The sequence below is a fragment of the Nicotiana attenuata genome, unplaced genomic scaffold, assembly GCF_001879085.1.
Source record: "Nicotiana attenuata strain UT unplaced genomic scaffold, NIATTr2, whole genome shotgun sequence".
Lineage (NCBI taxonomy): Eukaryota > Viridiplantae > Streptophyta > Magnoliopsida > Solanales > Solanaceae > Nicotiana > Nicotiana attenuata.
The window spans coordinates 46,026-61,437 of record NW_017673936.1 but is presented as its reverse complement, the minus strand read 5'-3'; the positions used below and the strand labels follow the sequence as shown (position 1 = coordinate 61,437).

The 15,412-nt window shown below is 40.8% G+C and overlaps 1 protein-coding gene across 1 annotated transcript; it reads left to right on the top strand.

The window, feature by feature from the left end:
- The first annotated feature begins 13,436 nt into the window (after positions 1 to 13,436).
- Positions 13,437 to 14,590, top strand: LOC109217663. Its single transcript, XM_019381928.1, has 4 exons — positions 13,437 to 13,533; positions 13,681 to 13,941; positions 13,984 to 14,118; positions 14,340 to 14,590. Exons 1-4 carry the CDS (start codon positions 13,437 to 13,439, stop codon positions 14,588 to 14,590), a joined length of 744 nt encoding a protein of 247 aa, XP_019237473.1.
- The last annotated feature ends 822 nt before the right edge of the window (positions 14,591 to 15,412 follow it).

Sequence of the window (15,412 nt, the reverse complement as noted above, 5' to 3'; positions counted from 1 at the left end):
AGATCATAGCTTTATCGTTTGAGCTTGTTTCCTAGGGCTTTTATGATATTATTAAGTTGTTTTGGCTAGATTCGAGCCGTTCGGAGGTTTATTCATGCGAGAAAGGCATTCCTAACCTTGTGGGGGCGGGAATTGCCCCTTAGGATTCAGTTTAATTGCTTATTTGTGATATGTGTGAATGACGTGTACATGAGGTGACAAGTGTGTATATGGTCGTATATATGATTTATGACCGGATTTGACCCGAGGGTGCCCTTATTTCCTTGTTTTGATTGAGAGATCTCAGCACTACGTGTTTTCAGTTTGATTGTTTACTAGAGTTTATGTTCCATGTTAGAGATCATATTTTAGGATTGTAATTCCTTAATTGGATAAGTTGGGTGTTTGTGATATTGTTGCTAATTTGAGTTAACTTTCGTGCTTATATGTTGAACACCCATTCGCATTTCCTTATTGATTTGTCCGCTTGCACTACGTTGGAAAATTTTGGATTTATGTCTTGGTGACAACTGTTGGCATATTGTGATGTTATTATTATTGCACATGTGGACTTGTTGGGCGGATTGTTCCAGTTTGGCATGAAGTTTCTTTCGTGCTATTGTTATTATCTATATTGCACATGTGGCGAGACAAGGCGGTCTATATATTTTGTTTGCACATGTGGCGAAATAAGGTGGGATGATTTGTTAATATGCGACTGGCGAGTCAAGGTAAGTATTTACTTTACTGTAGCGCACGCGGTGAGATAAGGGTGGCATTGTGGGGATGATATGAGATAGCCTGGGGTCATTATGTTGATGATGTTTATGTGGTGGTGCAAAGAGGCATTCTTGTTTGTGCTTATGATTTCTTTATGTGTGATGTATTTTTACGTGTTTTGTTGCATTGTTCCTAACATGCTAAATTGTGCCTCTGTTATTACCTTATGATTTGGTTGCCAAGATGGATTTATCTACTTGGAGTTGTCATCTCATATTTTGTCGAGTTGTTAGTAACATAACAAATTGAAGTAAAAAGAAAGTTGTTATCATGAATTACTATAATGATTCTTGAAATGCTCCCTTGAATGTGTTAGTTGGCAATTGATACGGAATCGGATTACATTTTGGCAAGAGATCTTTCTCGTGCGGGTGTGGTATATGTTATGGTATGAGGTCTTTTTCATAAAAGCATGACTTATATTGTGGCACGAGGTCTTTACCATGCAGAGTGTGACTTATGTTGCGGAACGAGGTCTTTGTCGTGAAAGGGTGATTGATAATATGGGCACGAGTTGCCACATGTGTGCGATTCTATTTGTAACTTTTACTTGTATTAAATATTACCACTTGTTCTGATGAAATTTACAGTTATTGCCTTTTGTTATTCTCCTATAAGTCTTTGATATTCTGCACATGTTAATTTACTAGTGAGTGTCTTGACTTGAACCTCGTCACTACTCCACCGAGGTTAGTCTTGAAACTTACTAGGTACCGATTGTGGTGTACTCATACTACGCTTCTGCATATTCTTTGTGCAGATCCAGGTACCTCAGATCGTGCAGGTCATTAGAGAGTGGTGTCGAGTTGTTGGAGACTTCAAGGTATAGCTGTTGTTCCGCTCGCAGGCCTCGGAGTCACCATTCTACTTCTTTTTTACTATTTGTTTCTTCCAAAAAAGCATTGTACATTTGAGACTTATTATGTATTCCTTACAGAGCTTATGACTCAATATTACCAGGTTTTGGGACGTTCCTTATTGTATTCATGCTTGGAAGTTTTTTTTGCGCTTCGCAGTTTTTATCAAATTCTAAAGTTGTTAAATTGTGATTGGCATCGTGATGTGATAGGCTTATATAGTCTTAAGGATTAGGTGCCATCATGACCCATACGGGGGATTCTGGTTTGTGAAAAGTTGGTGTCAGAGCTCTAGGTTCATAGATTCTACGAGTCATAAGAAAGTTTAGTAGAGTCTTGCGAATCGGTACATAGACATTTGTACTTATCTTCGAGAGACCATGGAACAATTAGGAAATTCAACTTCTTTCTTTCATTCCTTATCATGTGGATATATTGATTTTGGATTTTGAGCCTTTGTATTTCTATTCCCTCATAGATGGTGAGCACACGAGCTAGAGTTACTGCTGGTGCTGCTCCCAGGGCCGGTGTTGCCAAGGGCCGAGGCAGATGCCGAGGAGGGGCACGTGCCGTAGCTAGAGAACCTGCTAGAGCAGTAGCTGAGGAGCGACTAGTAGCTACGATTGGGGAGTACTCACCTGTTGCTACCCCTAGACTTTAGGAGACTTTGGTGCATTTCCTGAGCATGTTTGGTACCCTGGTTTAGGCTGGACTGATTTCGGTTGCACCAGTTACTTCTTAGGCTGGGGGAGGGGTCCAAACTCCTGCTACACATACTCCAAAGCAGTAGGCTCATATTGTGCAGGGTCCTAGTGTTATACCGGTGCAACCCATGATTGTTGTTCCGCCTGAGGTCAGGCCAGTGGTGTCAGAGGAGGAGCAGAAGAGGTTAAAAGGTTCAAGAAGTATTTTTCTCCTACTTTTAGTGGCGCAACTTCTGAGGATGCACAGGGTTTTCAAGACCAGTGTCACCGTATCTTGCACACTATGGGCATAGTGGAGTTGAGCGAGGTCGGCCTTACTACTTTCCACCTGACGAGGCCGGCATATAGATGGTGGCAGGCTTATAAGGTGATTAGGCCAGCTGACGCAATGCCACTTACTTGAGTTTTATTCACTAATCTCTTTTAGAGGGAGGGAGTTCCAAAAACCCTCAGGGATGCGTTGCACACCGAGTTCGAGCAGTTGTGCTAGGGGAGTGTGAGTGTGTATGAGTATGATGTGAGGTTTGTTGAGTTATCTCGTCATGCACCTACTTTGGTTTCCACTGTTAGAGAGAGAGTCCGCAGATTTGTTGAAAGACTCGGTTATGGTCTCACATTTCGGATGGCACGGGCGATGGATATTGATACTCCATTTCATCAAGTTGTGGAGATAACTAGGAGGTTGGAGTGTATTTGCGGTCTAGAGAGGGAAGATAGCGAAGCTAAAGAAGCCTCGTGGACCTGGAGGATCTACTAGTCCCTATTTTGGGGGCAGAGCGCGTCATGGTAGAGGTTTTGTTGGTCAGCCAGTTGAGTCTACACTTTAATTTTCACATGGTGATCTAGTTATCCATAGATCTCAGAATACCCATTCCGGACAGTTTCCACAGTCAAGTCAGTAGAGCTTTGAGTGTAGGGATATCAGGGACATGGTGAGAGAATATCCCAGAATCCGTGCGGGTGTACCACAGCAGAGTACTCAGGCTATGGTTTCCACTCCTGTAGCTATTACACCTACACAGCCAGTTAGAAATGGGGGACAGGCAGGTATAGGGCATCTTAGAGGGGGAGGCTAGGCCCATGTCATACTTTCCCTAGTAGGACTGAGGCCGCTGCACCAGATGATGTCATTATAGGTTTTGTTCTGATTTGTCATAGAGATGCAAGTTTTATTTGATCTGGGTCCTACTTATGTGTATGTGTCATCCTATTCTGCTTTACGATTGGATATGCCTCGTGATTCATGAGTACCCCTATTTATGTGTCTACGCTTTGGGGTTCTATTATGGTAGAGTGTGTCCATCGTTCTTGTTTGGTCAATATTAGGAGTCATGAGACTAGGGTTGACCTTTTGTTACTTAATATTATAGATTATGATGTGATGTTGGGTATGGATTGGCTATTTTTATATCATGTTATGCTTGATTGTCGCATTAAGACCGTGATGTTAGCTATACCCGGGTTATTGATTTGGAATGGATCACTATCGAGAATGTCCTAATGGGTTGCGAAGAGTTTGGGATGGGCTAGCCACGATTTGCCGTTGCGGTGCTTTGCAGTCATGGGAAGTCCGTTGTGTGTTGTGAGTTATTTCTACAGCATTGAGTTAGTGAAAGGTTCTCGGTTGATGGGTTGTTATTCCTACTGGTGATTCTGAGTTGAGGAATCCTCGTGTTTCTATGTGGATCGGCATGTTTGGCCGGGCTATGCTCCGTTGTGGGGTTATGTTAGGAAGAGATTCTTTGTGGTCATTTCATGTTTTTTGCTTCTCTCTTATGGAATGGATTCATAATATGGTACTGATGGGGATTTGTACTTGTTGGACTTGTCGGATAGTTCTCTCATGTGTTTCTCTTTCCATCTTTACTTATATTCGAGTTTTGCTTGTTGGGCATAGATTGCATTGTATGTGCCTAGGTGGCATTTGGTGTGGCTTATTAGTCGGATAGCTTGTACTGGATGAGATGAGATCATTGGACTTGATTAAGGTACGTTGATCATCTTGGATCTTGGCGTTGGTTCATGTCGGATGAGAGAACTCTACGACTTATTGGTTGAGCGAGTGATTACGAGTTTCCATATGTTTCTTACATCATTGTCGGTTTTGTGAAGGTTTTTATTTTATATGAGGTTATTTACCAGTATCGAGTTTGGTAATGGGCAGCTATTATGGTCGGAGATATTCCTATGAGCATATGAGCGATGGGTTATGTCGTGTAGTTATACCAGGTGAATGTATTTTTGACCTGTTGTAGTTTGTTGGGTTTGACATAGTGTGTATATGTGAGAATCGGGTCTTAGGAGGAGGCCTGGATGTTGAGATTTTGTTCTAAGGCTTACCGATTATGGTTGAAGAATAATCTTCAGCCGAGATTGTGTTGACGGGCTCATCTAGATTGAGGTGATGTGGTAACACCCGTGGGTATGTGTATGGTGAGTTTATACACTGACTTGATGGCTATGGGCGACTCTTGGCACGTTCGAGAACAAATGTTTGTTTAAGAGGGGGAGAATATAATGACCGATCGGTCATTCTGTATATTTGAGCCTCGTTTCCCCGTTGGAAACTTTTTTGGGTGTATTTGTTGATATATGACTTTCAAAGATGGTTGTTTTGGTTTCGGGGAGGTTTTGAATTAATTCGGGACATTTAGTCCCTTGGTTGGAGACTTATGTTGTAAGAGTTTATCGGAGTTTGACTTTTGTATAGATGACTCCAGCATGGTATTTTGATGGCTCCAGTAGTTTCGTATGGTGATTTTGGACTTAGGTGTATCTCCAGATTTGGAGATTCCTAGGTTTATTTGGTCCTAGTTGGCAAAAGTTGGAAAAGTTGAAGGTTTAAAAGGCTAATAGGTTTGACCGAGAGTCGACTTTGTGGATATCGGATTTGAATTGCTCTTCATGGAATTGGTATAGGTTCTTATGTCATTTGGGACATGCATGCAAAAATTTGAGGTCATTACAAGTTGATTTAATATGGTTCGGCATGAGTTCAAGTTGAAAGTTCATTAGTACATTAGAATTGAATTGAGGTGCGATTCGTGGTTTCAATATTGTTTTGTGTGATTTGAGGCCTCGATTATGTCTGTGTTATGCTATAGGATTGGTTTGTGTGATTGGACACGGTCCTGGGGGCCTAGGTGTATCTGGGATTAATTTCGCACCTCTTTGGGATGGTGTTGCATTGCTGAAGTTTGCTGAGACTTGTGTTCTTGCATCTGGAAAAGATTGGTCACAAATGCGAGGCCGCAGATGCGGTCTTGGAGGTGTAGATGCGAAGTTTTGGCTAGAAGAGCTGGGTCCGCAGATGCGGAGGTTTTTCCGCAGAAGCGAATGGGCTTCTGTGATGAGAGGTGTGCAGGAGCGGTGCCGCAGGTGCGACGATTGGACCGCAGATGCGGTTGGTCAGCTGTGTAAGTGAATGCACAGATGCGGCATTTTTATCACAGAAGTAGATGCAGTTATTTTGTCTGCAATGCGAAACTGCTGCATAGATTTTATTTTCGAATAGTTTGGTCATTTTTCATTATTTGGAGTTGTGGAGCTCGGTTAGAGGCGCTTTTTGAAGGACTTTTCATCGCAATTGAAGGGGTAACTAATCCTTACTTGATTTTGGTGTTAGATATTTATTACCTATAAATTATTACACCTAATTTATATGAATTTAAGGTGAAATTTGGGGGGTTTTGGACTATAATTTTGGAGAGTGAAAATTGATGATTTGAGGGTCGATTTTATATTGCAATTAGATGAAACACATATATTAGACTCGTATTGGTATTGGTTTTTGAAATTTGGGAGTTTGTTTGGGTTCAGGGGTGTGGGCCCGGGGTTGAGTTTGCATAATATTACCAAGATCACACCTTTATAGTTTGGGCTTGTGTCCTATGGTTTTTATTGATATGATTAAGTTATTTTGGCTAGATTTGAGCCATCCGAGGGTTGATTCGCGTGGGAAGGGCTTCTTAGAGTATTGACTTAGCTTGTTTGAGGTAAGTACCTTGCCTAACCTTGTGCGAAAAGAATTACCCCTTAGGATTTGGTTTAATTGTTTATTTGTGATATGTGTAAACGACTTGTACATGAGGTGAAGAGTCTGTATACAATCTTATGCATGATTTATGACCGGATTTGACCTGAAGTTGCTCTTATTGTCTTGTTTTGATTGAGAGATCTCTGCACTACATGTTTTCACTTTGGTTGTTTACTTGAGTTTATGTTCCATGCTAGAGATCATGTTTTAGGAATGTAATTCTTTAATTAGCCAAGTTGGGCATTTGTAAGATTGTTGCTAATTTCAGTTACCTTTCGTGCTTATATATTGAACACCGCATTTTCTTATTGACTTGTCCTTGTGCACTATTTTGGCAGATTTTGGATTTATGTCTTGGTGACAATTGTTGGCATGTTGTGTTGTTATGATTATGGAACATGTGGACTTGTTGGGCGGATTGTTCTGTTTTGGCACGAGGTTTTCGCCGTGCTATTTATATTGCACATGTGGCGAGACAAGGCAGGCTATATATCGGGTTTGCACATGTGGCGAGACAAGGTATGATGATTTGCTAATACGCGTGTGGTGATAAGAGGTGGGTATTTACTTTACTATTGTGCACGTGGTGTAATAGGGGTGGCATTATGGGGATGATATGTGATAGTCTGGGGGTGTTTTGTTGATGATATTTGTGTGGTGGTGCAAAGGAGCATTCTTGTTTGTTCTTATGACTTATTTATGTGTGTCATGCATTTTTACATGTTTTGTTGCATTGTTCCTAATACGCTAAATTCTGCCTCTGTTATTACTTGATGATTTGGTTGCCAAGCTTGATTTATATACTGGAGTTGTCATCTCATAGTTTGTCGAGTTGTTGGCAACATAACGGATTGAAGTAAAAAGAAAGTTGTTATCATGCATTACTATATTGAGTCTTGAAAAGTTCCCTTGAACGTGTCATTTGGAAATTGATACGGAGTCGGATTATATTGTGGCACGTGGTCTTTGATGTGTAAGTGTGACTTATATTATGGCACGATGTCTTTGTTGTGTGGGGTGTAACTTATATTGTTTTACGAGGTTTTTCTCATGCGGTGTGATTGATAATGTGGGCATGAGGTGCCACATGTGTGCAATTCTATTTGATGACTCGTTGTTGAAAATGAGCTTTTACTTGTGTTAAATTATTACCACTTGTTCTGATGAGATTTAGAGTTACTGCCTTCTGCTATTCTCCTATTGCCAAGTCTTTGATATTTTGCACAGGTTAATTGACTAGAAAGTGTCTTGACTTAAGCCTCGTCACTACTCCACCGAGGTTAGTCTTGATAATTACTGGGTACCGACTATGGTGTACTCATACTATGCTTCTGCACATTCTTTGTGTAGATCCAGGTACCTCAGATTGCATAGGTCGTTAGAGAGCAGTGAAGAATGGTTGGAGACTTTAAGGTATACCTGTTATTGCGCTCGCAGGCCATGGAAGCACCATTCTACTTCTTTTATACTATTTATGTGTTCCAAAACAATGATGTACATTTGAGACTTATTGTGTATTCCTTGGAGAGCTTATGACTCAGTATTACCGAAAATTGGGAAATTGCCTATTGTATTCATGCTTGGCAGTTTTATTATATTTTGCGGTTTTTATTAAATTCTAAAGTTGTTATATTTTGATTGACATCGTGATGTGATAGTCTTACCTAGTTTTAGGGACTAGGTACCATCACGACCCCTACAGTGGGATTCTGAGACGTGATGTGTATATATACATAGAAGATTGTACACAAAAATCACAAGTTTGAATATATAATTTCATTTATCTCACCCACATCTCTCTCCTCTCATACTCGAACATCTTCATTCTTCTTTTACTTCTCAGCTCTTAATCTCACATAAACTTCTTAAACATGTCAGGCTAGCCCACTGACCACCCCATTCGACCCGGTTCAACCCGGTCCGCTAAAGGGGTCGGACGGGTTGGTGAGGGTTAGGGGTTTAGCCAGACGGGCGGACCTTTTTTGGTATCCGATGCCCCGAAACCCGGTAAGCCCGATAACCCACAAACGGGTTTTTACCAAGCTACAGCCTGGTCCAGCTCGGTTATCGTTATGCAATTTTGATTTTGACCGTTTCCTACGGTAAAATTCAAAATTGACCATGGGCAATAACCATTTTTTGCATTTTTGGTCATTTTGGCCTACCCCCTCAAGAAAATAGCCCCCACACCCCTAATAATTCGTAAATTATATTTTTAACCTTTTAAAATCTATAAATAGCCCCCCATCTTCTTTATTGTTTCTCACAATTTGCTCTCTTACTACTCTAATTCTCTCTTGATAATATTGCTTATTGCTCTCAAGTTCTCCATTACTTCTTATTTCAAGTTTTATCAAATATTTACTTTAGCCACTACAAATTTTTAATTATCAAGTGAAATGTGGTATCAATATCCTCAAATATCAATTGAAGTGTGATATCAAATTTAGTGCGGCATCCGGACTCCCTGTACGCTCGTTCCATCTCATTCTCTTCTTTGGTGTTTATGTTTATTTTATTATTTAGAATTATTAATTTAGTTTTTTAATTTAATTTACACAATGGATATATTTAGAGCAGCCAAAAAAGTGTGTACTTGTACGGTTGTACTAGTAAGAATAAAAATCCTAAAAGATCATTAGGTGCTACTGGTTCTTCTAGTATCTTTACACATATTTGTGAAAGTTCACTTGAAAATTTAAACGTAGATTATGAGCAACTTCAAGAATATTATGGTATAGATGATAATTTAGATGATATTCAATCACGTGTTAATCTTGAAACACCACCACCTACACCTGGAACTGCTACTCAAATACTAGGGGTGGTGGTCGTGGTAATATAGGTAGGCCTCCCCTCCCTATTAAAAAGAATCGAAGATTAAGAAGTAAGTGTTGACAATTTTTTGAAAGACTAGAAGAATATAAAAATTATGTAAGATGTACTATTTCTAAGGAATTTTATAAATATGAGACCGGAGGTAAGCAAGGGGGAATGGGTCAACTTCATAGGCACATGGTAGATAACCACCCTATTACATGGGGTGTTGATGAAGAATCTGGCCAACAAAAACTTAACTCGGGTACTGGCGGTTTAATGGATAAATACGATATAGTGAAAGATCCGGAAGAATTAGCTAAAATAATTGTTTTAGGTGGTTTACCTTTTAGTTTTGCTGCTTCACCATATCTTGTTACTTATATTCAAAGAATTTATAACCTTTTGTTTAAAGGCATTCCTAGAAGTACTTGTAGAATTGATATCTTTAGGCGTTTTGGACAATATCAAACATATATCTGTTATTTGTTCATTAGTCTTTCTTGTAGAGATTCTCTTACTTATGATATTTGTCGGGTTGTAATGGAAATGATTATTTCACTGCAACATTCCATTACATAGATGATAATTTTTGTATGCAAAAACGTATTATTTGTTACACTCCATATATTCGTACGTAAAAGTGTGTCGTAAGCAAACTAAGGTAAGACCAAAACATGAGATCATATTTCAAAGTATATAAAGTAAGTTATCATGTTACCTCAGAGGTTACAAATAGTGAAGATCACCAACAAAAAGTACAAAGAGGGTTGGAAGGTTCAGAAGCTAAAGGAATTGAAAAGAATAATGTTTCGTCGAAAGTCGACAAGTTGGGAATATTATAACCCGTACCTTTGGGGTGAGACTAGGATTCTTAATATGATAAGAGGGTTATATTATGATTTATTTTAGTCTTATGATAGTCATGTGTTAAGTTTTGAACTCAAGCAAGTTGTGGAACAAAAGTCGATGAAAGCCATCACAAGTTACGTTCATGAGTTTTGCTCAATTTTGGGTCAAATGTCACTGAGATTTTATCCCAATATACTTAGAGTTACAGGGTGATCCACCATCAAATTGAAGATCTGTGAGTCTATTTTGTGACGCATTAAACTTTTTGTCGATACGACATTCTAGTAGAGAGATATATGCGTTTTTGCGAGACAACGCAAACTGCTAGTTGACAAGTAAGTGTGTCACCTACTTGCTTAAATGAGAGGCCTACATATGTCCTAAATGGGCCTGTTCTGGTCGTCCAAATAGACCTTTTAAAGGCCTATTTCCTTCATATATTACACTGATAAAAGGCATAAAAACTAGACATAAGCCCCTGCAAAAATCCTCCCAAAAATTGCACACAAACCCTAATTGATTTTCTCCCCTTTTCAAGTTCTAGTTGGAGGAAACACCTAGAGTTTGAAGAACCAAGATAGGAGCAGAGTTATTCCACAAATAAGGTAAGTTTACTTCTCTCTTTCATCCATATTTTCTGCTGGAAATGTATGGGAAGTCGTTCTATAACAGTAAGAATTCACGGGACGGTGATCGGAAGCCGTGTGTTCGAGTTATTCAACTTGTAGTGGACTATTTTGTGGGTTGTTTTGTGTTGCAGTTGATTGCGTGTTTTGCTACTATTTTAGGGAGTTTTGGAGGAGAAAGGGTGTGTTTAAACACCTTATAAATGCAGGGTGGTGGGTTGGTCATTCAACGTAACATTTTTGGGTTGTTTGACATTACTACGGTGGTCGTTTTGTGCATGTAGAGATTGGGGTGTGTTGGGCTGTTTTGTAATATTTTGTGGTGTATATAAGGTTGAAAAATAATGTATATATGTTTGTATTGTTATGTACTTGTGTTTTTGGTGTTATCTTGAATTTGGAGTAAGTAAAGAGTATAGGGGAGATGCAACCCGTTTTAATATAAAATAAGCCTATCGTTCGTTATGCGATAGTTGTACCTTTAGTAACTTAATGATAGTATTATTATTGTTTTTGTAGATTAAGGTGTGAAGAGACGAGTTCAACTGGTTATTGGAAAGATTATTATAAGGTATGTTAAAGGTAAAACCTTCCTTCGTTTGGCATGATCTTGTAACTACATGCGTTAATAAGGAGACATAAAGAGAAGTACATATTCTAGAACTTATGTACATTGTCCTAATCTTATAAGTTACAGTATTCTCCCTTATCGGGACTTTATATCCAGTTAAGTATTGTCTTCTTCAATTCAAGAGAGAATACATATATATATATATATATATATACACACACGGTAGTACAGTATTTTTACCGTCATCGAGCTATAATTGGTAGGCAGGCCCCTATTGGGCAACCTCTAATCATACGGTAAGTTATATACCGAGCCTACTGTGGCCGAGCGCCTATGAGCGAGCACATAATGGTTGAGATACAGAGCCTAGTATGGCCGAGCGCCTATGAGCGAGCCTACTACGGCAGAGTCGTTACACGTTCCAAGCCGTATAGGGTTGGACATCTATTTTACTTACTATATTGAGAGAGTTCAGTCAGTATGAGCTGGTAAGTATATCTCCAAATCATCTTTGACTCCTGGTTACTTTGAGTTATTATATTATCAGTTTAGTTTCAGCTTTCAGTTATTCTATTGCCTTACATACTCGGTACATTATTTAATACTGACATCCCATTCCTAGGGATGTTGCATTTCATGCATGCAGGTTCGGATGGACAGCCTAGTAGACCTCATCTGTAGGTGATGTCCGTGATCAGCTTGATCGGTAAGCTCCACGTCCTTCGGAGTTGCCGAGTCTAGGGTTTTGAGAACATATTGTTTATATATGTATATATATTATGGGTAGGTCGGGGCCCTGTTCCGACCATAGTACATCCATCAGTAGAGGCTTGTAGACATATCCTGTCAGTCAATGCAGTATTTTGGGCTACTACGCGTTGTATGTATATTTTTTTGTTTGTTAGCTGTAGTAGTTATTACGGCCTTTTCGGCCTATCTTTGTATTGATGTTCAGTCAGATCTACTTTTTGTTCATTTTTATATTTTATTTCACAAATTGTCTTGCAATGTGGCCCTTTGGCCAAAGTATGACATTTTACGTCCAAAGTGCCGCATTCTCAAGTTGGTAAGCTCGGATAAGTTAGGTACCAGGTGGCGGTCTCGCCTCCCCATGTTTGGGGCGTGACAAACTTGGTATCAAAGTAGTTCTATCCTAGGGAGTCTACAAGCCGTGTCTAGTAGGGTCTTGTTTATAGATGTCTTGTGCACCACATTATATAAGCAGGGAACTACAGGGCATTTAGGAGTTGGTTACCCTTCTTTCAAATCTATATCGTGTTGTAGATTTGTGTTATAGGAAATTTGAGTTAAACTTACGTGTTGGTGTTTGCATACAGAGATGACGCTGACTAAGAAGACTACGGCTAGTCATTGGAGAGATACAACAGCATATGAGGGGACCAGCAGGGTTCCCCTAGTAGATGGGGCCAAGTCTGAGGCCCAGGACTAGACCCCTACTCAGCCATTAACGGCTCCTCCACCACCAAAGGAGATTCCTAGGGATACCGCACATCTAGTTCTCCTCCACTTCCATCATATCAGGACTTGAGGAGTGCGGTGCATTTGTTAACACAGTTGGTAGCTACCTAGCAACAGGCTAGGGCATCAGCTAGTATAGGGTCTTTTGAGGGGTCTAGTGATCAAGTGTCCGAGAGTTTATGGCTTTGAGTCTCGCAGAGTTCGCGGGGACAGATCAGAGGGAGGACCCGCAGGATTTCATAGATCAGCTTCACAGGATCTTTCGGGTTATGCATGGCACAAAGAAAGAGACAGTTGAGCTGGCAGCTTTTTGACTCTGAGATATAGCCGTCCTTTGGTATGAGGGGTGGGAGAGATCCAGGGGACGTGATGCACCTCCAGCTATTTGGGAGAATTTTTTAGATGCCTTCCTTGACCAATACTTACTGCGGGAGATCCGACAACCTAGAGTCGATCAGTTTCTAGCCCTCAAGCAGGGCAATATGAGCATTCGAGAGTATAGTCTCTATTTTTGACTCACTGGCCAGATATGGTCCATCCATAATTGCTACTATGTGGGACAGGATCCACAGGTTTCTAGCAGGGTTGGCCCCGGAGTTGATCGAGGCATGTGCCACTGCTGCAATGCAGGATTGTATGGATATATCCTGAATTCAAATATTCTCCCAGAATATAGAATGGGGTAGGCATCGGCAATAAGGTACATAGAGGAGTGAGTAAGGTCAGCGTAGGAGGATGATATTTGCCAAGTCTCAGAAGCAGTCTCAGGGTAGTTATAGGCCCCAGTACTTCGGATGGCCACCTAGGCCTCCACCGCCTCAGTTACAGGATTGTAGGTATGACCGATATACTTAGTTAGGACCAGGTGCGAGCTTACAGGCATCGGGTTTGCAGTGACAGCGAGGTTCAGAGGAGACATGGTCATTTCCACCGCGGTGTGACATATGTGGTGGAGGACACTTGGGCTAATGTCGAGCAGGTTCTGACGCTTGTTATACATGTGGGCGTCCAGGGCATATGATGCGAGATTGCCCAAATAGAGATTCTGGGGGTATGGCACAACCAACGAGTTCAGCAACAGAATCATTTATGTCCGTGCATCCTTCAAGGCGCGAGTCTCAGTCTTCAGTTGGTAGAGGTCGAGGCAAAGGTAGAGGTTCTAGTTCGAGTGGTAATCAGAATCGTATCTATGCTTTAGCGGGTCGACAGGACCAAGAGTCTTCACCAGATGTTGTGACAGGTATATTGACCATTTGCTCTCACGATGCTTAGTCCTTGATAGATCCAGGATCTACTTTATCGTATATTACCCCATTTGCCGCGGGGAAGTTTGGTATAGTTCCTGAAATACTAAGTGATCCATTTACGGTATCTACACCGGTCGGAGAATCGATTATTGATAGACGGGTTTACCGAGGTTGTACGATGACGATTTGTAGTCGTCAAACCTCAGCCGATCTAGTTGAGCTAGAGATGATGGATTTTCATGTTATCATGGGCATGGACTAGTTATCAGCTTGCTGTGCCACAATTGATTGTCGAGCAAAGGCATCTAGATTTCATTTTTCGGGTAAGACACTTCTTGTATGGGTAGGTAATACAGCGACACCCAGAGGTAGGTTTATTTCCTATCTGAAGGCGAGGAAAATGATTGCAAACGGGTGCATTATCATATTGTGCGAGTTAGAGATGCAGATGTTGAGATACCTACACTTCAATCTATTCCAGTAGTTAGAGAGTACGCAAATGTGTTTCCAGATGATCTTCCAGGTATTCCTCCAGAGCGAGAGATTGAGTTTAGCATCGATTTGCTTCCGGGAACTCAACCAATATCCATCCCTCCGTATAGAATAGCACCTGCCAAATTGAAAGAGTTGAAGAGTAGTTAAAAGATTCGCTAGAGAAAGGTTTCATCAGGCCCAGTACCTCACCTTAGGGTGTACCTGTACTATTTGTGCGAAAGAAAGATGGCTCGCTGAGGATGTGTATCAATTATAGGCAGCTTAACAAGGTTACTATTAAGAATAAGTATCCACTTCCAAGGATCGATGACTTGTTTGATCAGTTGCAGGGGGCTAGATGCTTTTCAAAGATAGATTTGAGGTCGGGGTACCATTAGGTAAGAGTTCGGGAGAGAGATATTCTGAAGACAACCTTCAGGACCCGATATGGCCACCTCGAGTTCCTTGTCATGTCCTTCGGGTTGACAGATGCACCTTCTGTATTTATGGACTTGAGGAACAGCGTATTCCGGCCATTTTTAGATCTACTCGTGATAGTATTTATTGATGATATTCTGGTTTATTCACGTTCAGATGAGGATCATGCAGACCACCTGCGAGTGGTACTCCAAACCCTCCATGATCGTAAGTTGTCTGCTATGTTTTCTAAATTGAGTTCTGGTTGAAGTCTATAGCACTCGTGGGACATATTGTATCCGATGAAGGTATAAAGGTAGACACTCAGAAGATTGAGACCGTGAAATCCGGGCCTAGACCTACCACTCCGACAGAGGTTTGTAGCTTTCTAGGCTTAGTAGGCTACTATCGGAGGTTCGTAGAGGGTTTTTTTTCCCTTTCGGCACCATTGACGAAGTTGACTGTCACGCCCCAAAATCCGAGGAGCGCGACCGGCGCTCAACCGAGTAAACCCGACCGAGCAAGCCTGTTAGGTCTCATTCTACCCAAACTAATTCATGAATAAATAGGATA